Source organism: Vipera ursinii (genome assembly GCF_947247035.1).
Source record: "Vipera ursinii genome assembly, chromosome: 2".
In the NCBI taxonomy this organism is placed as follows: Eukaryota; Metazoa; Chordata; class Lepidosauria; order Squamata; family Viperidae; genus Vipera; species Vipera ursinii.
Window position 1 is genome coordinate 74,787,599 of NC_139513.1, and position 21,831 is coordinate 74,809,429.

At 45.8% G+C, this 21,831-nt stretch overlaps 1 protein-coding gene across 1 annotated transcript in view; it reads right to left on the reverse strand.

Annotated features, from left to right (window-relative positions):
• UNC5A (unc-5 netrin receptor A) overlaps window positions 1–820 on the reverse strand; it is a gene marked incomplete at its 5' end in the record, with an annotated part of 105,650 nt that extends 104,830 nt beyond the window's left edge. The window contains one exon of the mRNA XM_083354094.1: window positions 718–820. Coding sequence (XP_083210220.1) covers window positions 718–820 — 103 coding nt within the window. The remainder of the gene's footprint in view (window positions 1–717) is intronic.
• Between the last annotated feature and the right edge of the window lie 21,011 nt (window positions 821–21,831).

Sequence of the window (21,831 nt, forward strand, 5' to 3'; positions counted from 1 at the left end):
GCTTTACCTCTTTCCACAAAATCCTTCAGTCACCTTGCAGAAAAGAATTGCCTGAGTTCTGTGAGACACAGGCCCCAGAGGCAGGTTATTCTACTGAAGGCAAAGAAGCTGCGTGGGGGGGGGGGAGGGGGGGACCATCAGATAGGCATGGGGTGGAGAAGGAAGGGGGGGTGGGCTTCCCTCAGAACTCAGTGGAAAGAGAGAAGCAATGGGCAGAAACACCAAGCAAGGCCTTCGCGCACACAGCGCTGCTGCAGCAGCAACAAAAGCAGAGTCTTTGGCACTCCCAGGGCAACGGATGGCAGCATCCATATGCCATTGAGCCCAATGGCTCCTTTCTGCAGAGCAAGGATAAAAGCAGGCTGAAAGTTTGTTGCTGCACTTTGTGATACCAAATGCTCTCCGGTCGAGTCCAGGGTTCCCGAAAGAGCTGGCATCCCTCTCCCCAAGCGTCTCGCCTAACAACGCGGCGCCCCCGGCGCATCCTAAAACCGCCGCCGCCGCATCCTTTACCAACTCAGGTCCCGTTTCCGTTTCCACCCTCAACCCGTCCCTCGAAAGGAGATCCCGGTCAGTCTCCGTGCCTCCACCGGGCACCGTCCTCTCCGTCGAGCCTCCTCGCCCTCCCGCCCGCCGTCCCTCCCCGCGAGGCTCTCCGGCAGTCGCTGTCCACGGAAACCGCCGCCGCCGCCGCGCGTGAAAGCCGCTCTGACTCACCGTTGGGATGGATGTGGCTGGTGAGGATGGTGCCGGCCAGCAGAACATGCCACAGCCCCGTGCCCACACGGGCACTGGCGCCCAGCTGCAGCCATCGAGCCATTCCTCGGCAGGAGGCGCGGGGATGGCAGGAGGACGGGACGAGACCCGATCCGGGGGAAGCAGGGAGAGGGAGCGGGCGGGAGCCGTCTGTCCCAGCCGGAGTCCGCCCGGCGCTGCTCCCCGCAAGAACTCAGGGCACTTCAGGGCCGCTCAGCACCCAAGCCCGCCGCGGGCTCCTCGCCTGCCCCATCGGCGGCTCATGGCCCGACGGACCCGCCGCCGGGGCTCGGAGGGCGAGCTGCGGGGAAGCGAGGGCGTCGGGCGGAGCAGGGGGCTCGCTCCGGCAGCCAGCGCTGGAGAGCCGCGCCGGCCAGCCGCATAGACCCCCCTCGCCGGCCGAGCGCCGCGGCGCGACTGTGCGTGTGCGTGTCTCTCTCGCTCTCGCCCGCTCCGCTCCGGGTCCTTCCCTGCCAGGCAGCGCTGGGCTGGCGGCGAGCACCTTGTCCGCGGCAATGCAGACGAGAAAGAAGAAAGAGCCAGCGAGAGGGGGGGGGGGGGGGGCTGCAAAACCCGGATTGGAATCCGCCACGGGAAGGGACGGAGCAACAGCTGGTTCCAGACTGACAAGCTCCGGAGACGCAAACAAGCTCTCCGCTGGGAGGGAGCCGGAGCCGCAGCCGCCAGGCGGAGCCGCGCGCACTTGCCTCCCGTGCCTGCCTCCCGGCGAAAGCGGGGGGCCAAAACCTGCCCGCCGAGACTCGGGGAAAGGGGGCGGGCGCGCTGGTGGCCGCACCTGCCTTGTTTTTTTTTTCCCCGCGAAGGGAGGGAAGGGAAAGCTGGACGCCAGCCCGTAAGCAAAGATGGGGCTGTGTGGGGAGACGCCCTCCCCCATGGCCAGCCTACTTTCTCCTCCTCCGGCCCTTGTCGGAGCAGCCCGTCCGTCCAACAGCTCCGCTGCTCCCAACCCCGTCCGCTACCTCCACCGCCCTCCCTCCTTCGCGGCCCTCGCGAATTCAGTCCCGCCGGCACCCCGAGGGGAGCCTCCGATCTCCGAGCGGCCTTCCCAAAGAGAGCCAAGAGTTGCCCGGCCGGTCGCGCCCTCCACCTTCCAGCCAGGAAGGGGGCCAAGGTCAATGAGCCCACCGCGACACGCCCCCTGCCCGCCCGTCCTTCGGCTGCCGCTGTTTTTTTTTTTTTTTTTGTTTTGTTTTAGGAGGCATCGCCTCTTCTTTTCCCTGGCGAAGGGAACTCCGTTCGGACGTTGCAGAAGGCAAGAGAGCGAGGAAGTGGGGGAGGAGAGGGACCCCGCCGATTTGGGAGAGTCAGCCGTGCCCCTCTGCCAGGAAGGCTGGCTCCTCTTCCTCCGCTGTAAAAAACCTGGGCAGAGGAGCCAGAACTCCCGAGGGATTCCGAAGTCCCGTCTGCTTCCGACTCCAGGCCTGCGCTTCTCTGATGCAGGCCAGGGGCTGCCAATCACCGGCATTTCTGTTCTGGACAAATGTCCCCCCGAGGAGCTGCCTGGAATCCCTGCGCTGTCCCTGGGCCCCTTCTGCTGCAGAGGGAGGGCGGGAATGACCCTGCCGGTGCCCGAGTCAGGACAGGATTCATCCCAGGAGGCTGACCCGATGCCAAAAGACACCTGCGTCTGTTCCAGCGCAGAGAAGACCCGCAGCCAGCAGGAAGAGACACAAAAGATGGGACAAAATAGGCAGAGAACAATACAGGCAGGCTGAGGCACATCGGCAAACAATAGGTACAACTGAATCGCACAAAAAAGGCACACCGAGCAACATTCGGGAATGCAAACATGCATGCACATGCATCACCTGCACGCACACACCCACCCACCCAGGAAAGCATAGCAAAGCCAGAGACGTGGAAAAACAGGGAAGGACGGGAAGGTATAGAGACAAAGCAGCACAAAGAATAATGGGCAATTATATAGTCCAGCTTTCCCTTACCTGGTCTCTGGCAGATTTGCTAGCGTGGCACTTCCATCACCAGGCACCCCAGTGATGTGTTGGCTAGGGATTATGAGAGGAGTAGTCAATGCATCTATCAGGCATCAAGGAACAGAGAAAAGGGACCAATCCAGAGGGAAAGAGACCCTGAAAATATAACACAGAGTTATGTGCAGTGTGTCCACACAGTACAGCTTATGTGGGGGCTTAGATCTCAAGTCAGCAAAGCAGGCTTCACACATGTAGGGCCTGGGGGTGGGAGTGGGGAACAAGACCCTTCCCTCATACACTCTCTTAACCCATCCTTTAAGATATCTTACTGGTAGGGGTTTGGCTGAGTGCCATACATGTACATGGTCTTGAACTGGAAGGAGGGCCAATCCCACTCAAGGACTCTTTGGGGGGGGGGGAAACACAGTCACTTGAATCTAGGGCAGCAAAATGCCTCTAAGGCAGCTGCTTAAGAGCCTCCCATCACAGAACCTTTGCCACTCCTTTGCAGGCACACTTAGCTCACCTGCTGGGAGCAACATGCTGGGCAGCTGTAGCCGTCCATAATGCTGCCGCGTCCACTCCCTCCGAGGCCCCGAAACAAGATAGGTCAGAGCTGAGGTGGAGGCAAGCTCCCTTCTAAAGTTCTGAAGCTGTGTGGGATTCTGAAGACCTATTTGTGGGGAGGTGTAAAATGGATTTATTTGAAGTTCAGAAACTGCCACTCCAGGATATTCTGGATGGAGACGCAGCCCCCCCCCCACCCTTTTAAAACACTTACTTAGCAGACACAATTCCCCCGGGGCAGCAAACGCATCAAGGTTTTTGAATGGAATTGTCTGCTTTAGAGGTTACATAAATCTGCCTCTGCCTTCTTCCTACCGATTTCTCTGGCACTGTGCTTATTTTAGGAACTTTTGACTTGCTGGACTAGGCCCTTAGTGCCCCAACTTTCTTTCGGAGGACAGTATCCCCATCAGAAACCTGTGACACCACCCCCGACCTGACTGTCAGAAAGAGAACAAGGGACCAGGCGAGTGTCACAGAAAAAGGGGGTGGGTGCGCTTAGGGGGACACCGGCCCTGACGGCCACGGCTGGGGTTGTACGAGACAAAGTCTCAGCAGTGACATCACTGCCCAGCCTTGGGGTTTCCATAGAAACCCCCTTTCAAGCAGACATTGACCTGAGCATGGGGGAAGGGGGAGGGGAAGATTTGGCTGCTTGCCAGCAGGTGTTCCTCAACCCCTGAATGCTTTTCAGGAGGGAAAGGTATTTACAGGTGCTGTACTGAACTGCATCAAGGAAGTGGGGATGCACAACTGGTGTTTGCTTGTGAGTATGTTGCAAAGATTCAGTTGCACTCCTGACACCTATGAGAAGTGGCAGTCAGTGCTCTCCAGAAAGACCGATAGGTGCCTTTCCGCTTCCCAATTCTGACAATGTCAGAAGCAACCCGAGGGATACACAAAAGCTTGCATATACATACACATTATCATGCAAAAGAGGGAGCAGGTTGGCATTCATTGTTCTGGGCAACAGTCAGGTGGGCATAATGGCAGTTGCCATTATCGGAGGAAATGTATCTTGTCGCTTAAGAGGAAAGCCACGTATCAGAATTAATCAGTGCTTCAAAGTCAGGCTGCTGAGTTTAGGCTCAGCCATTGCTGACTGCAGTAGTTTCACCTTTGTAGTCAATAAATGCACATTGGGAATCTGGTATGGAATTTAATTTTCAAGGAATCTTTGAGAGGTGGATTATTTGGAGCAAGACTTTTTTTTTGTCCTCATGGCTCTGGGATCGTTTTGGACAGAGTGGGCTTCCCTGAGATTTCAGTAACCAAAAAGAAACTTGACCAGGGGTCTCACTGGTGGGTATGAAATGGACACTCTGCGTATCTTTTCCCAATTCACTCTCACCCCCTCACCCCAGTTTTCAACTCCAGACACCCCTACTTTCTTGCTTTTTTCCCCTCCATGTTCCTTTCTAAAAAATTCCAAATATTGCATAATACCAGTGATGGGACTAAGACTGAATGTCACGCAGCAAACGAAATGCCTGCTCTGAAGGCAGCATTTCTCAAAAATGCCTTTCAAGAGGACCTTTATCTGCAAAAAATATGATCACAGAATTTGGCATTCCCTGTGCTGCTTCAAGTCACGGAAGTCAATAAAAGTCCAGATGTGTCGGATATTAATCCTCAATGGCTACGCTATGCTGCTTGGGAATTACAGATATTCAATACACCAAGTTGGGGAAGGCTATTATATATGCCTGTGATCCTTAATACAAAGATGGAACTACTTGCTTTTTTGGTCCCCCCATCTCCAGAAATGTTTCTCGAGCCAATCACTGCCCCAAACTTTCTCTCCCTCCCCCCCCAATCTTGAATACTATCTCCTATTCGCCCATGGCTTAAGCAGAAGTCTGCAGTCCCTGCTGTTCTGGAGTCTTTTGATGATTGATGAGGGAGGGACAAAACACCTTGGCAGCAGAGAATAGTTAAGTTTTTCTATTTTCATGAAACTCATAAATAGGTCTAATGCACAGATGCTTGGGTCACATGTGAGGTCTTTCTTAGTAATATTTGTGCCTCTTTCAGGCTGGGACCCATTTACATTAGTTATACAACTGCCAGCACCAGAGAATAGCAATGGCCCAATTGGCAGCTGATCTCAAGATCGCTGCAGCTACGAAGACCCGAAAATCACTGGCTCCTCATTGGTGTTGTGTGAGGTCTTACTTGGCAACACAAAGTTTACACCAACAAAACAGATGACGTCCCAGCGGGGAGACTTTGCACCGCTGACTGGCAAATCTCTGCTTGCCTATTTTAATTTCATAGCAGCCAACAAGAGGCATTGAGGATTTCCAAATAAAGTTTTGGTTGTGCCTCACGCATGGATTTTCACCTGCATGCAGAGGGCTATATCTAAAATAGTCCCTTCCCCCAGCTTGAATAATACTAATGGCTAGATGAAATTAGGACTGACCTCTCCCTCATATATTACATGGATGGCTACTGCTGGTGCCAGTTTGGAGGATTCTTGTCAAAGTAATTAATTTGAATCTGGAGCATATTGGAAGAAGAAGGTTAAAGCCTCCCTCTGTCCAGGGAAGTTCTGATCCAAATAAGCTTTTCTATCACTCCCTTTGAAAATGGTTTTGCCCTTCCTTTTCCCACCTTAATCATACATCCAAATTATATATTCCTTTAAAAGTGAACTCCAGCATTAAGCTTGCAAAAGGAACTCAGTTGCAGAAGATATGGGAGAGAAAGGAGCTTCTTAATGGTGATTTGAGGGAATACCAATATTGGTTCAGACCTGGAGGGCCAAACCAGCCCCAATTTCCTCAAGAAAAAGGTCTCAACCTCTGCTAAGATTGAGTGAACCAAAACACATGTTTTTAGAGAAGGCAGGAAGGCAGCAGAGCAGGGCCAGACTTTTCTCACCCACTTCAGTTCTTAAAGGCCTTTGAGCATCTCGTTAATGGTTCATTCCCTGGAGATGCAAAAGAAATTAGCTCTGCAGTGGATAGAGGCATGTGCAAGAAAGAAATTGCATCCCATCACTCTAAAAACCGGTGTCTCCTCAATCACTCCTTGTCTGTCCTGACCCTATTTCCTTAACCTTTCCACTATTTTCCCTTGCTTGGCCCTGGCAAAACATTGAAGACTATAAAAGCAGGACAACAATTGGGCTGGTAAAAGATAAGCAACTACTGAAGACGGGTCCCTCTGGGGAGGAGGAAACAGAGCATAACAAGATTGTGAGTTTCAATGGAAGGACTATCATAAGTCAGTTGTTTGTGCATTTATCAAGTGATGGATTGATTTTCAGGAAATCCTGAGTTTTATCAAAAGGTTCCGGATGACATCAGCTATGTTGTTTAAGTTTCCCTGAAATATCACCTCTGTAGCGTTTTCTTCTGTAACACAAAGCTTTTGGAGAATTTTGACAGCATAGACTGCACGAGTCCATGCCGAATTTACACAGGACCATTGCCAGGCCCAATAGCTCCTCACAAAATGAATTTGCACCCTAAGGCAGCTTTCTTCCAACTGCGTTGGATTTCAGTTCCCATAAATCCCTCGGGTGGCTAGATTTTGGTAAGAGGAAGCTGCTGTATGTGAGCCAGGGTGCCAGGAAGTGAACCTGGAATTGTTGGCATGCAAAGTATATGCTTTCCCATTGAGCTTTCCTACAAATCCTAAGAGGCTCATGATATAAACACAGGGGGATCCAGCTGAAGGGGAAAAACCATGCAGACAAGAATACATGTTTTAAAACCAAAGCTTTAATCTGTGATTTGCTCCAAAAGATTATTTATTTATTTATTTTATTTTAATTCTATTTATATCCCACCCTTCTCCGAAGACTCAGGGCGGCTTACAAGCTTAGCAGTAGCCTTCCTTCTATGTATATGCCTGCTTGTTAGGGCTTTCACCCCCCCCCCAAGCGGCATTATTACAAAGTCAGCTTAATTGCCCCCAACAATCTGGGTCCTCATTTTACCTACCTCGGAAGGATGGAAGGTTGAGTCAACCTTGAGCCTGGTGGGACTCGAACCTGCACTAATTGCAGGCAGCTGGTGTTACTTAAGGAGGCATTAGCCCACTGCTCCACCAAGGGAAACTAAAAGAGCTTGCATGTTGTTAATATTTCTGCTGGCTTAAAACTGCTATCTAACATGGTTGGTCACGCTAGCTCATGGTTTGATAGATAACCAACTGGGCTTGCTGCCCCAAAAGAGGACTCTTCTTCAAGTCCAGGTATTTTACACCAGCAATCTGGATTTGAGGTGGATTTCCATCCCATCCTTGCTTCTTTCCCCCCCAAATCCTTTGGGATCATTATCATTATAACCAATTTGTTGCTTGACTCTTTCAGATTCCTGTACCTAAAGTTCTTTTGTCTGCTATGCAGCAGCTCAACTAGAATTTATAGTACAGCATCGGTAAAGTTATTAAGGAAGATACAAAGTAAATTGAAAGATGGGTGATAGCTGTACAGAATAAAACACCTAGCATTTTCTAATTTCAGTTCTAGATTCCTAATTTTTCCGCAATTCTCTTGGGCCCTGTCTCACACTGCTACCAAGGAATTGGCAGCTTGTCAGAAGGAGACTAACATATGCGTAGAGTTAAGAGCTCTTGATCAGCCCTTCTAAGACATCCCATGGGATCTCCTTGTTCTTTGTCCAAAACACCAGAATTTCCCAAGGGTATCCCCCACCCAGCTAGACTTTAATTCTGTGATGAGAAGTCAGTTATCTTTTGGGATGGATACAAAGAGGGATGAAATGCATGGACCCCCCCTCCCCAATTGTTGGGTTTGCTATTGTTGCTGCTTCTATTAGCCCTTTAGCCAAATCAAAATGCAACTTTTTTGCTGCATTTGTTCCATGGAATCATACTATCGTGTACTTGAAGAGAGGGAAGAGTTCTTATTGCTGTCAAGTTGTTGTAATAAATGCTCTACATAAGTGAAAAGTATTCCAGATAGATGGCTTCTAGCACTACTCGTATAAAAAAATCCCTTCTCAACCCATATGGGTAATCTGTGTCTTCCTCAATCTTGGGTCCTGTATCAGAGGCCTGGGACCTTGAGACTTCTGCACAGTAATCTCAGCTATTCCTAGCACTGCACTATTCTGGACAGAGAGCTCTGATGTTATTCCTGGGGTGTGCTGGAGCCACTCTCCCAGCTTAACAGTCAGAGCCCCAAGTGCTCCTGCCACCTTTACTTTCCACATCTTCTGTAGTTTCTCCTTTAGGTCCTGTTATTTCTCCAGCTTCCCATAGTCCTTGTTGCTGTCATCTGGCACCAATACATCAATCGCCACCAATGTGTTCTAGTCCTTGTCTACTGCCACAAGGTCTGGTTGATTGCCCAATACCTGCTGGCCCATCTAGATCTGGAAGCTCCACAGAATTTGAGCCCTATTATTCTCCCCAACCTTCTATGGAATTTCTGATTTGGACTTGAGAAGGTCTAGCTCATATGCTCTGTAGATGTTTCCGTACACAATGCCAGCTACTTGGTTGTGCCGTTCAGTGTATCCTGTTGTTGTGTAGCCGGTTCTTTGCAGGCAATAAGCGAGACGGAAGGTTGCAACAGGAACATGCTTTATTTGAGTCAAGCAAAACAGAACTGAAACAGTGGCTGCTGCGCAGCTACTTATACAGTTGGCCACTAGGTGGCAGCCAATAGGTTTAAAGGAACTCATTCCCACCTCAAATCTACTAATGATCTTCTTGAAGACAACAAGTCTGGCTTAGTCAGTGACCGTTACACAGGCATACCATTGAGCAACGTTTAAGCAGCATTTAAACAGACACGTGAATCAGTACAAGTAAACGCCCCCATACATTATACTGTTCCTGCCTGCCTCTTACAGCCTGCTACTATATGTTGGACTACCTCTGAGGCCTCTCTTCCTAATTTGAACCTCAGGTCCTGTCTAGTGTGGTAGACCCCTGCTTCTTTGAATCTGGTGCTTATTGCCTGTTCTTGTGCTGTGATGATTAGTACCTCAATGCTGGCTTTTAATTTCAAACATTGATAGTATTTCTCAATATCAGTCACTTCACGTTAATGTAGAAGGCACATCCCATGCACAGTCTTGTCTGCCATGGCACTTCTTCTGTTTGATCTTCCTCCCATGCCTGATATTGTCTCATTCTCTCAGCCACTTATTTTTGGGTGACATTTTACTGATGTACCCCTGGATGGTCTGGGTTTCATCCAGGACATTGGCTTAGACTCTTTCTGGCTGATCACACACTCTTTCTAGTTGATGTACAGTCTCTGAGTGCTGGATTTTGGGTGGAAACCTCCATACATTATAATGAGCTTCAGGGTCTTCTCATCTGCAGTCTCCATGTACTGTTTTGGCCAGCTCACTATACTGGCAGTGTATCTGATGGTTGGCAATGCATACATGTCGATGGCATGGATCTTGTTCTTCTCATTGAGCTGGCTCTTCAGGACCTGTCTTATTCTTTGGTGGTATTTGGATGTTGTTGTCTTCTTTGCCTCCTCATTGTGATTTCCATGTGATTATGGGATACCAAGGTACTTGTAACTGGTCTATATGTATGCTATGTGGTCCACTGGTTGTTTCTCCCATCAGTCTTAACTATCTTCTCTGTCTTGACTACTGTTCAGTCACACTTCTCCAGTCCAAATGATATCCCAATGTTCACACTATGTCTGTGCATACAACTTGAATCCAGATTTTAATAGCATGCTTATTAGATGGAATGTCAGCATTGGATCTAATCCTTTAATCACACCAAGATGTCCTATTCCTTCTGCTACAACAAATATGACTACTTTTATGGAATGTCTCTAAAATTAAATCACAACCAGAGACTATGTGTGCCTGACTTCAGCTGATGTCACAATGCTATGTAGGTTTAGATAAGATAGTACCTGGGAGACAACTATGGAAACTCAGCATTGCAGATTAGACTACTGTGGATTAGACAGCAAAAACAAAACACAATGAAAGAAGACAATAACAAAGTAAGAAACAATATGGAAATATTCATGTGGTCTTCAGGAACTGAACTCCATTCATGGTAGACATCATCATCATCATCATCACCATCATCGTCTATGATTAAATTTCACCACAGCAATGAAAATTCCCATCTTTGGAGTTCTACGTTGACTGTGCTTGATCAAGGAAAGGAACTTTGAGGTCATAGTAGATTAGTTTGTGAAAATGTCATTTTAGTAAGCATCATCTGAAAAAAACTAGGGGAAGGTTAAGAATGATGAAACGGATCAAAATAAAAAGGCCATTGCCTTGATACAAATGTAAGGCATGACTGTACTTGTAATGCTGCAAATTATTCTAGTTACTACAAAGAAAAATAAATAAATAAATAAATTGGTCAGCTGGAAAAGATACAGAAAAGGGCAAGGAAAATAGTCCTTGACAAAGGGGTTTTACACCTTTACACATTAGGATTATATTTATCCCCAGAATACTTTTTTTAAAAAAAATGTTTTCTAAACTGTTCTTTGTGAATAACTACTTTTGCACATACTTGGTTATTATGGCTGCCGTTCATTTCTTCAGAAACTACAGTGGTGCTTGGCAATAGATAAAGCGCTTCTTATCTAAAGAGCTTAGGAATAATTAGAAAATGATTAATTTCACCATGAGACCAAGACCCTCCAAAATTAGTGAGATATCTTCAATTCAATAGTTCATTTACCGCTCCATTCTCTGCCCTCCGTTAGAGTAAACCCAAAAGACAGAGGTGGTGTTCACTATGCCTCATGCCTACTGAGCCATGTGGTTCATGAATCAAACTCAGGCTACTCATTATTTCTCAGCCTGAATACCTCGGAGGATCATTGCAAGGAAATACCTATGCCAACCTGGGGGGAAAAGTAGGATCCAGATTTTAATAGCAAGGTTTATTGACAGGCCAGATAGGCTGGGCTAGGCGAATAAAGGAAGGAGTGGATCAACTGCAAGCAAACTAAATAGAAATGAACTCTGTTTGCAGGACGCACATAACGAAGTCAGGAAAGAGCAGCCAGTATGGATGCTCTTGTACAACATCTAACTGCAGTGTATGCCTCCCAGCATACACAAAGGACAGCACAGCAGGAGGCTGATGGTGCAGATCAGCAGAGGGGCTGGACAGCTCCGGGAGATGACTGCTCACTCAGGATAAGCCTAATGAGTTAAGCTGTTGACAGCCCCAGGCATGGTCAGCCTGGTGGGAAGCCAGGATCTACACCCATTGTCACCTGCACTGGCAGGAAGCCCAGGTTTGAACTGATTGGATGCCATCCACCTGGGCAGGTACAAATAGACGCCAGGCTTCCCTGTTTCCCCAGTTCGTTCTGTTCAGAATAAACTCATCTTCACCCCAGCTCTGTGTCCGTCTCTATGTGAAGCACGTGACTTTACACTAACGTTAGCTGGTTTTAACCTTATTTATTGTTTTGTGGCCTCCGTGTTGTGTGTGCCTAATTATTTAGGACAGTTTAAGGTTCAGAAAATTGTATGAACCCAGATAATGAATTATGTCAGTAACTGGGAAAAAGCTCTTGCCTTGATTTCGTTAGTCTAAAGATATAATACTTATCAGAGGGGGAAAGATGGAGTCAGCCTTTTATGACATAATTGTCTGCCCAGCAGAGAGCTGCTTTGATTTCTTGCCTTGGTTTAGGGTCAAATATTCTTTGCCATTTCTTCCTTGAAGTTGAAAAACAAAACAAAACAAAACGCTATCATCTGGCTCTCCCTTCACCCAGGCTATTTATTTCAGACGAGCTCCTTCCTATTTTAAAACACTGAAGGGCAAAAAAACCCTAATGGACTTATTAAGTTGAGGATTTTATAAGGGCGAGGTTGCAGAAGACAGAAGGACTCCCGTCTTGTCTCTCCATCCTGGGTTGAACCTTTGTGTGTTGGGGAGGGACCTACAATCCAATTAAGTTCTGGCATAAGGCAGAGAAATGTAGGAAGAAAAATGTAGGAAGACTGGCTGCTGGATCCTGGAGAGGCTGGTCCAGGTCTGCAAAGCAAGAGAATTCTTGTTCTCTTTGAGTTCAGAGGCAGCAGGAAAAAAAAACTGAAAAGCTTTTTTTACAGTAGGGATACTGTTGCTTTGTATCCCCCCAGGTTGTCATTGTAACAATTACTGTCAGCTTGTGTGTGTGTGTGTGTGTGCGCGCGCGTGTGCATGTGCAGACACACATTTGTGTGTATGTACGTACGTGCATTAGTGTTCACTCTGGAGGACTGCCTAATCTAGTCTTTGCCATTTTGGGGACTAGTCCCTAAGAAAAGACTAAAACTCACAGGCTCCTGGTTTCTAGCCTGGTGCCTTAAATACACCAAATTGGTCCTCTCAATTCAAAATTAAAGCACAAACATTACTAATAATGTTACTGTTAATATTAAATCATAGCCAAAATCAGTGCTTTTTTGTGAAAGAAAAAGGTGCCGGAACTCACACATGTCATACAACCCGCCTTGCCTACCCTGCAAGGTTCCATCCAAAAAAAGGTACCGGAACTCCGTTCTGAGCGTTCTATGAGAAAAAAAGCCCTGGCCAAAATTATTTGCTTATGTTTGTAGGTCGGCATGTGTAAGCGTGCTTGGCTGAGGTGTCAAAAGAAAGAAGCTCTTTTTCTTTGCTTTTAAAATACTGAGTATTCCCAGTGAACTCAGCTTCATTGTATTTATCTGACCTTTCTGATGAAAAAAATTCATTTGTGTATGTGATGTGCTTGGTGTGCCACATTCTCATTCAGAGTTAACAAATCCAGAACCCTGCAGTCTTACCTTTTTTTAAAAAAAAAAAATTCACATTCAAAATTTGTGTATCTGCTTTTGCACAGGGCTCTGTCCTTTACACTTATATGAAATGCTATTCTGTAGCTCAGGAGGGGCACCACAATAGCAATGACCCCTAAGAGTATCTTGAGAGGTCTCTTCTCAGAACCAAAGACATTTCCAATCAAGACTCACTTGGCCTTTGCTCTAGTAGGAGCCAGCTTCTTGTGCCCTTCCTCTGGCAAAGTGGAGACTTGCAGCATTGATTAACAGATAGTTCTCAGATCACCACCAATTTCTGAGAGACAGCAGGTCCGTGAACCCCAACATATCCTGATCGCACAAAATGGGAATACTCCACTTAAAATTAGCTTGGGAGAGAGCAATTAGATGAATGTTGTTAGCAATGCCTTCTTGAGAGAATTGAATAGCCTCTCTGACACTGGGTCAGGAGCAATAGATCTCATATTTGATTTTAATAACCAGGAGAGATTATTAAGCTTTCCTGAAATTATCTGATCACAGTGCCCCTCAGGTTAAAAAAATGAATAAAGCTTCTTCCAAGTTTTAAAAGCCATGGGTATCTTGTATGTTGAACCTCAAGCACGCATGTGGATGAATGTCATATTTTCCCCAAAAACCAATAAAAAGGAAGGCCTTCTGGCTTCAGGCTAATCTGACAGATGTGCCAGAATTCTGTCAATTTTCTTCATGGGAAGATTTGTTTGCATCATCCTGATTGCAGCTTAGTTGTCCAGCAATTATTGTTATTATTTTTAAAAGTAGTTTCTGTTTCCCTCCCGTACATATGGAGCAACTTTTTTTAAAAAATTTTTTTGCTCTTGTACACATGCATGTAGAGAAAAACAACTCTCCTGGTACACCCTTCCCTCCACTTTTTTTTAAAAAAAATATTACTCATTTGCATAAAAACAGGATGCTTTGCTAGTCTTAGCTCCATCTGTTCCTGCTGAAGTCACAGCTCTTGCACATGAGCTCACTGCAGGTTGCCATGGTGATGACTGTGATCTCACGTAGACGGGGCGGGGGGCGGGGGGGAAGGGACGAGTGGTGGCAGCTACCGTAGCTAGCAGGACCAGGACCAGGTGACCTTAGAAGCCGAAGGGAGAGCCGAGCTCATGCAGGCTGGATGATTTTTCTACTTTCTGTTCTTCGGTTTCCATGGCCAGTAAAGGCTCTGTGCTTCAGCCTCACCATATCAACCATGCAAGGGACATCTTGGTAACACCAGCCCCAAGGCTGTGGCACTCCCTTCCCAAGTGAAGCTGCTTTGTCCCCTTCATTCTTAGCTATGGAAACTCACACAAGTTTTGTTTCAGGGGTGGATATTGTATTTAGGCCCTGTTGAGTAGGCCTTGCATTGTTCTAATGCAGGGGTGTCAAACTCAATTTCATTGAGGGCCGCATCAGCATTGCAGTTGCCCTCAAGGGGCCGGGTGGGTGTGGCCTGGGTGGGTGTGGCCTACTGGGTGGGCATGGCTAGAGTGCGTATGGTCTACTGGGTGGGCGTGGCCAGCTCTACATCATTCGCATCAAGGGTGCCTATGGGGGCCTGGGCAGGAGTGGGACAGATCTGAGGGTCTCTGGCAGAAGGAGGGTCTCTGGGCCAGGGCCAAGGCAGTGGGGGCCGTTCCCTCACTTTTTCCAGGATGGCTTCGCGGGCCACATGAAACCACTTCGCGGGCCGGATCCGGCCCCCGGGCCTTGTGTTTGACATGTCTGTTCTAATGGCTATAGCTGCTGCTGGCTTTCTGTTTGGGTAGAAAGAGGTGTTTACCGCTTCCTGTGACTTAGAACAAAGTTTATGTTGCTAAGCGTGTACATTTCCTGGCTTGGCTCTCTCTCTAATCCTTGCATCCCACCCTTAAAGGGTTTAGTCAAAGACCCTGCTTTAGAAGATGCCAAGGAGCCTGAAGATGAAACCCCATTACAGCCTTTGAGCACAGAAGGTGCACAGGGAGGCAGCTGGTCTTGTGGCTTGGTCCCCGCTGAGCACAGCTTTGGAAAAACATCATCAAAGGTGACTGAAAGGGGGAGGAAGCAGTTCAACGGATCAGCTCCTGTAAAAATCCTACAGGTGACTCAAGAAACGGAGTCCAGAAACCTGGATGCTGGTAGAAGACAAACAATGAGCTACCTCATCTAGGGGAACTCTGAGTTGCTGTGTAATGACAAGCCAAGCTGCTGCATCCAAAGCCAACAGCTGCAAGGAAGGAGCCGAGTCTCATTGCTTGCTTGCTTCACTAGGGGGCAGCAGGGAACGCAGCAATGGCTTAGATTTCCTGGTGAATGCACATCAAATGCAGACATAAAAGGACCAACAGAAGCGGGCTTTGCATGTAGATACACTTATCAAAGCTTTGCACACACACACATGCCCAAAGTGCAAACTTTGCATGCAGACATCAGTCTCCTAGTACACACATTCCCTCACTTTCATCCTCTACCTCCATGCGCACAAATTACAGAGCCGGGCTATCTTAGGGCAAAGCACTTCTAGTGTACATCTCCTTTGCTGAAACGGCCAGCCCACAAAATTTCCATCTGTTCTTCCCTCTGTTATTATTCTGTCTTTCCCCCCATTCAGGATAGTCTCCAGAGCTGGCTTCTGGTGCTGCCAATTTGATGCCAGGAAAAATACACCCAGCTAAGAGTAAAGCTGGCCAAACGCCCCCACAGAAGGAAGATGGGAGGGAGGAGCGTTGGAAAGAGAGGCTTGCCTACACCTAATAAATCTGTGGCTTTCTCTAGTGCTTAAATAAGTATTGCGGGGGGAGGGGGGGAGAGACTCAAGTAATTATTAACCTTATTTGCAAATGTTTCAGTTTGGAACACTTGCAAATGATCACAACTCTTTTAGCATCCTGGATTCGAGGAAGCAGAACTTCATGTTTCGGCTCAGGATGCCAGAATGGTCATACCAAGAACCTAACAAGAAAGTTGGGTTTCTGCACTGAAATGTTCGTATAAAAAGCTAACTTCACTTCTTTGGAAGTTTCACTTATCCTTTTTCATCTTGGAGGGTCATGGCACTCAGGGCTTGAGGTGATCCCTCTGCCTGGGCGGCATTCATACGTCCTACTAAGTGATACCTGAGCCTTTCTGCATGGCTCAGTTCAAACGTTTTCCACCCCTTTTCAAATCATTAGGAATTCATAACAAGCAGGGCGATTGCTGTTTGTACTGCCTTTCCTGCCCTATTGCTTTTATTTCAAGTCACTGCAGCCACTTGAGTGTGTACACAGGTAATGGGTGATAAAACCTAATAGGTTTTACACTTCTCAAAGCTTCCCTTTGTTGGATGGTATCAAGATAAAGGAGAAAATTCTGTGTAATACAAAAGCAGCTGAGAATGATGAAAGGATGAGATGGGAGCAATATTATGGGGACATAGCAGAACAAAGAGGTTGCTTTGGGGATGTTCGTAGGTGGGAAATGCCCGCCCTGTAGTCAGTTTTAACTCTGGTGTGTTGCACATGCTAGAAGGAAACCAGAGTCAACCAGCAGATGACAGCCATAACCAATATTTATTCCATTTTTCATTTTTGGTTCATATTTTTAATCTTTGTACTTTGTACTTTGCAAGTTGACTGATCACAAGAATCAGGAAAAAAACTAGGAAATCACAAAACAAGCCAGGAATCTCATCCAGCTTCATCGAATGCCATATTGTGGCTTAGTATGAACCTCTCTTATCCAACAATGGTGGACATGCCCAGGCAGAAAATGGCATCTCCTTTTAGTCTGCCACTCTCTAGTTTCACTTTATCCTTGTTGCCCTGGCAACCATTAAATCCAAACCAAAGACCTTCATCCCAATATTCAGGCCAAGTTGGAGCACTTCGTAACCACTTAACATCTGGTTTCATCCTCGGAAGGACTGCTGGAAAGCTGTAGCAAAATAATAATAATAATAATGGAAAGATCTGAAAATCCTGAAGTCCTTTGCTGGACCCCAGGCAGCTGAGTGTTGTGCTGCTGTAAATAATAAGGCAGTTCTTCAGTGCCCACCTACACAAAATACTGGAGCTCATTTTGATTCGATGTGAAACATTCCTACCCCAGATTTTGCTCTTCTAATCCCACTTTTAACCTTGTTTAACCTTGTGCTGCCCCAAATCTGTTAGGACTCCAGCTTCTAATAGGTAGAGCCATCAGGGATGACAGAAATAATCTTCCAATATGACTTTGGACAAAACATATTTGAAGGACCTGTACACGCTGGGAGCTCATTCCCTCATGTCCTATTTTCCAAGATGTCACATTTCTTTCTATACTCTTCTTACATGCATCCTGGTGTGGTCTTTGCATGTTTTCTTCATTCAAAAAAACAGATGTTAGGAGACAGAAAATAATAAACCTATGTTTACAGGTAGTTCTCAATTTACAATTGTAATGGAGTCCCAAATTTCTATCATAAGTCATGATGTTCGTAAATCAAAACACCTACGTGACCAGACCCTTTCTGCAGCAGTTATTAAGCTGTGGTTGTTAAATGAATCCAAGTATTTCTATGGGCTGAAAGACCGGAAACTGGTGAAAAATGTCATAAATTGTGTCATGTGACTACAGAATGTCTGTAAATGTGAGCCAGTTGCCAAACACCAGAAAATGCAGTCATATGACCATTGGCCATTGGGGCTCCGGGAGCAGATCCTAAGTAGCTTTTTGTGGTGGTGGTGGTGCTGGGGGTCGATTGTAACTTCAAATAGTCGCTAAGCAACTGGTTGTTAAATGAGGACTACTCAGTACAGGTACGCCTTGATTTGCAACAATTGAGCTCAAAATTTCTGTTGCTAGGTGAAATATTTGTTCAGTGAACTTTGCCCCATTTTATGACCTTTCTTGCCACAGTTAGTAACACGGTGGTGGTTAAGTGAAACTGGCTTCCCCATTGACTTTGCTTGTCAGAAGGTCACAAAACGTGATCAGGTGACTCCAGGACACCGCAACCGTCATAAATACAAGTCAGTTGCCAAGTGCCTGAATTTTGATCATGTGACCATGGGGATGCTGCAACGGTCATCAGTGTGGAAAAACGGTCATAAGTCCCTTTTTTCAGTGCTGTTGTAACTTTGAACTGTCACTAAATGAACAGTTGTAAGCCGAGGACTACCTGTATCCAGTTTCTTCACTTTCTTTTACCCTATTACAGGCAGATGATGTCCAGGCTCCATATTCCTAAGAGTCAGGTCCTGCTTTGATCAAAAACCGCAAGCCGTCTACCTGGCCCAGCTCCTCTTTTTTTTCCAAGAGACGATGCTGGCAGTTCTCTTCATGGATGAAGTGGCCCATGCAGCTGCCTGTGTGCGCTCTGATGAGTTAATAGACTCTAATTAATACAGATTGGGGCAATCACTTTCAATTTCCCTGGCTCTCCCTCTTACTGGAGAGCTGCAGACGATGCGAGCTGTAAAGTCTACAGAGGCACGGACCACAAATGTCTGGCCTCCACAGGGTTGCATGAGAAGGTTGCATTCCTTCTCTATCATTTGCATTCAAGCCACTTTGATGTCACTCTCCCGGCCAAGATAATGCATCCCAGGTTTGGAGTGACCTGGTTTACAAGCCATTTCAGTCAAGATCAATAGGGGATCAATTTCAATATGGAAATCCTTAAGAAAATTGTGTCATGCTCAACTCCTCCTGATTTCATGGGCATGCCTGTGTAGTTTTCCTATCATAATACATAAGCAATTTGACATTACCTTCAAGATTATTATTTTTTTCAAATGCTCAGTCCAGCCTACACCCCCAATATTGCCTAAAAGTCTCCCATCCAAATCTTAGCCAGGCTTGATTCTCCTTACCTTACCAATGCAGAGAAGGTAAGACAAGTTGTGTTACCTGCTAAGATAAATTTACTTTCTAGGAAAATATTCTTGTATTCTTTCAAACTTTATTAAAACTTTTGGTTGAACCTCTTGTGTTGCCATTATCCAGAAATGAAACCCAAACCGAAAATAAACATATATTGCATAATGCAGATCCAGCCTCTGATCTGGCCCAAGAGTAACTTTTAAAGCAATGGCATCATTTTCATACACAGGGGCATCATTAAAAAGAAACACTCTTGGCTATATTCTCATTTCCAGTGTGTTTGGTTAACTAAGCTCTGAACTGCTTTCACTTTAAACAGTCGGATTAAAGTACCAATATAAACAGGAACTGACTAGATCAGAAATACTAATCAGTATCTACCAATCTGATTCTTTCTACATGTGTTGGATTATAACTTCCATCACTCTCAGCTAGCACTCCCCAGGCTGGTCTAACTGTATCATTCTCACTGAATAACCAAAGTTTTGTTTCCACCCATCATCCAGTTTTGTTAAATAAACCAGAATGTTTGTATCTTTCACAATGCAAAAGTTGTAAATATCTAGAGACAAAGCAAGTAGTCTAACAGTCACAAACTCGGTCTTAAAAATAACACAAATTCAAGAATTAAAGGAAACATAACATTGCATCGCACCCCTAATATTCTGTCATATTTTAGATGTTAATATTTAAGTGATGGTGTTATGTATGCAGGCATCTGCATAGCAACAGCCCTCAGGGGGCGTTGGCCTGGACAGTTTCGGCGTGAAACCTAGGGCCAACCCCATTGGCTGTTAGCTTACCTGGCCAGGTATATAAGGAGGCCAGGAAGCCCTCATTCCTCAGTTCACTTCCCCTTCCAATAAAGAGCTGAACTCACACACCGGCTGGCGTCTCTCTTGCGTCGGACCCACTACACAATAGATGGGACAGGCATATGCAGAGTTATGGATACTAGTATATCACAAAAATGTGCCCTTTACACAGTAAAAATCTTCAGGTCTGAGCACGCAGGTTATGATTTTTGATAAACTCTCAAAATACTGGATATAATTGGGAAATACAAAAAATGTAATCAGCAATATTTTTGGTTTTAGTCTCATGGGTGGGAATTATGAGAATTGTAGATGTATGGATCTGGAAGTTCTGTGTGAGTTTTGTGTGTGTGTGTGTGTGTGTGTGTGTGTGTGTGCGCGTGTTGGGGGGGGGAGAGGCTGTGCTAGCTAGTTAAGCACCCCTTCTGTTTGGACAAAAGCCTGCCTTAAATTCTTTGGCTTTGTGCAGTGCCTGGCACACTGCCAACACTTTGATCATCCCCATCAAATTCCAATTTGTTTCCTCTCTCTGCTTCTGTTCTTAACAACCACATTCTTGTCAAAGATTAGCAGATTGCAGTTATATTCCCAGCAGAAAAATAAGTGGAGAGCCCCATCTCTGGATCCAATGCCAGGAACCAGATGGACCCTTGATGGCAGAGCTCCATTGTGGATATCCAATTAATGAACATGACCACAAAGTGTGGGACAGAGTGGTTGATAAACAAGCAGCATTCCTATATTACCATCTCCCTTTCTCTGTTGTCCTCCAAATACAGAAGTCTATAACTTCCAGAACTCCCAATAGGCAAAGGCCACACTCTACCATTATGAGAACTTTTCACCCAGGATCTGGCACACGGTATATAAAAAAATCTTGAGTAGCTCCCACTGGATGCAACAGTTCAACTCAGACTGTTCCATCAAGGGTTTTTATTTCTTCTGCTAAATTTGTCCCTTAATGAAACCTTCCCCTTAGACGCAGTTGGTGCCATATTAACTATAGTAGGATCTTTATAAAAAGAAAGAGTTTGCAATTAATAAATAGTGAAGGAAAAGTGAGAGCAAGTTTGGTGTAGTAATTAAAGCCCAAGGCTAGAAACCAGGAAACTGTGAGTTCTAGTTCTGCTTTAGGCACAATATCCAGGCAGTCGTAACTCTGACTTGAAGACATCCCTCCACATATCCCCAAAAGGGCAGTATTTATATATTAATATGAGTGTGCTTAAAGCATTATATGGGCCATTTCTAAAATTCTAAAAACCAAAACCAAACTTAATAACTTGTCAGATTGCTAAGAAACAAAAAATTAAGATGGAGTCCTGGCACATTTGACCCCTTTTCGATAGGGGAATGGGTGGATTTTGAACTAGAGGACTTTGCACTCATTCCGAAAACATGGAAACATGGTTTGAAGATGCTTCTAAAATCAGTGGAAGCCCAACAAGTGACTTCTGTGCCCAGGAATACTGATTACCAGTTTTAGCTGATAAACCAACTATAACTTTCCTAGGCAGATTCCACCTAACTACTTGCTATTCATGCACTACTAACCTTATGTTGAGATTGTTTATTGTACCACTATGCTTCTAACTGTTCCAGAAACTGCTACTGGTGCAGGATACAGTAGCCAGAACTGCTGAGTATAGTTCTTGGCAAAGCAAGTGTGATACCTTTGTTGAAGGGACAGCACTAGCTGCTATTTAACTACTAAGCTAAGTTGAAGGTTTTGCTGAAGACTTTTAAAACCCTACAAAATTTAGGACTAGGAAAAGAGAGAAAACTAAAGTGTCTACAGACCTAACAGATCAGTAGAATAATCTGGGGGAGTTCTGCTACAGTTATATACAGAGTGCCATCTTGTAGTCCCTTCATGGTGGCAGTGCCTGAATTTTGGAAAGATTATCCGAAATTGTGTACCACACAACTTTTAGATGTCTCTCAAAGACCTCTCTCTTCATTTGTGTCTTCCTTGTAGGAAGAGTTCACTATGGTTTTCTTCCATGCTCCCTTTTTAATGAATATTTTATATTGTTTTTGTTTGCTCTTTTTATTACTGCATTACAGTTGTTAACTGCTTAAGGATACCATTGTAAAGGAAGTGGTATATAAATATGCAAACTGACAGGAAATCTAAAATTGCATATATCC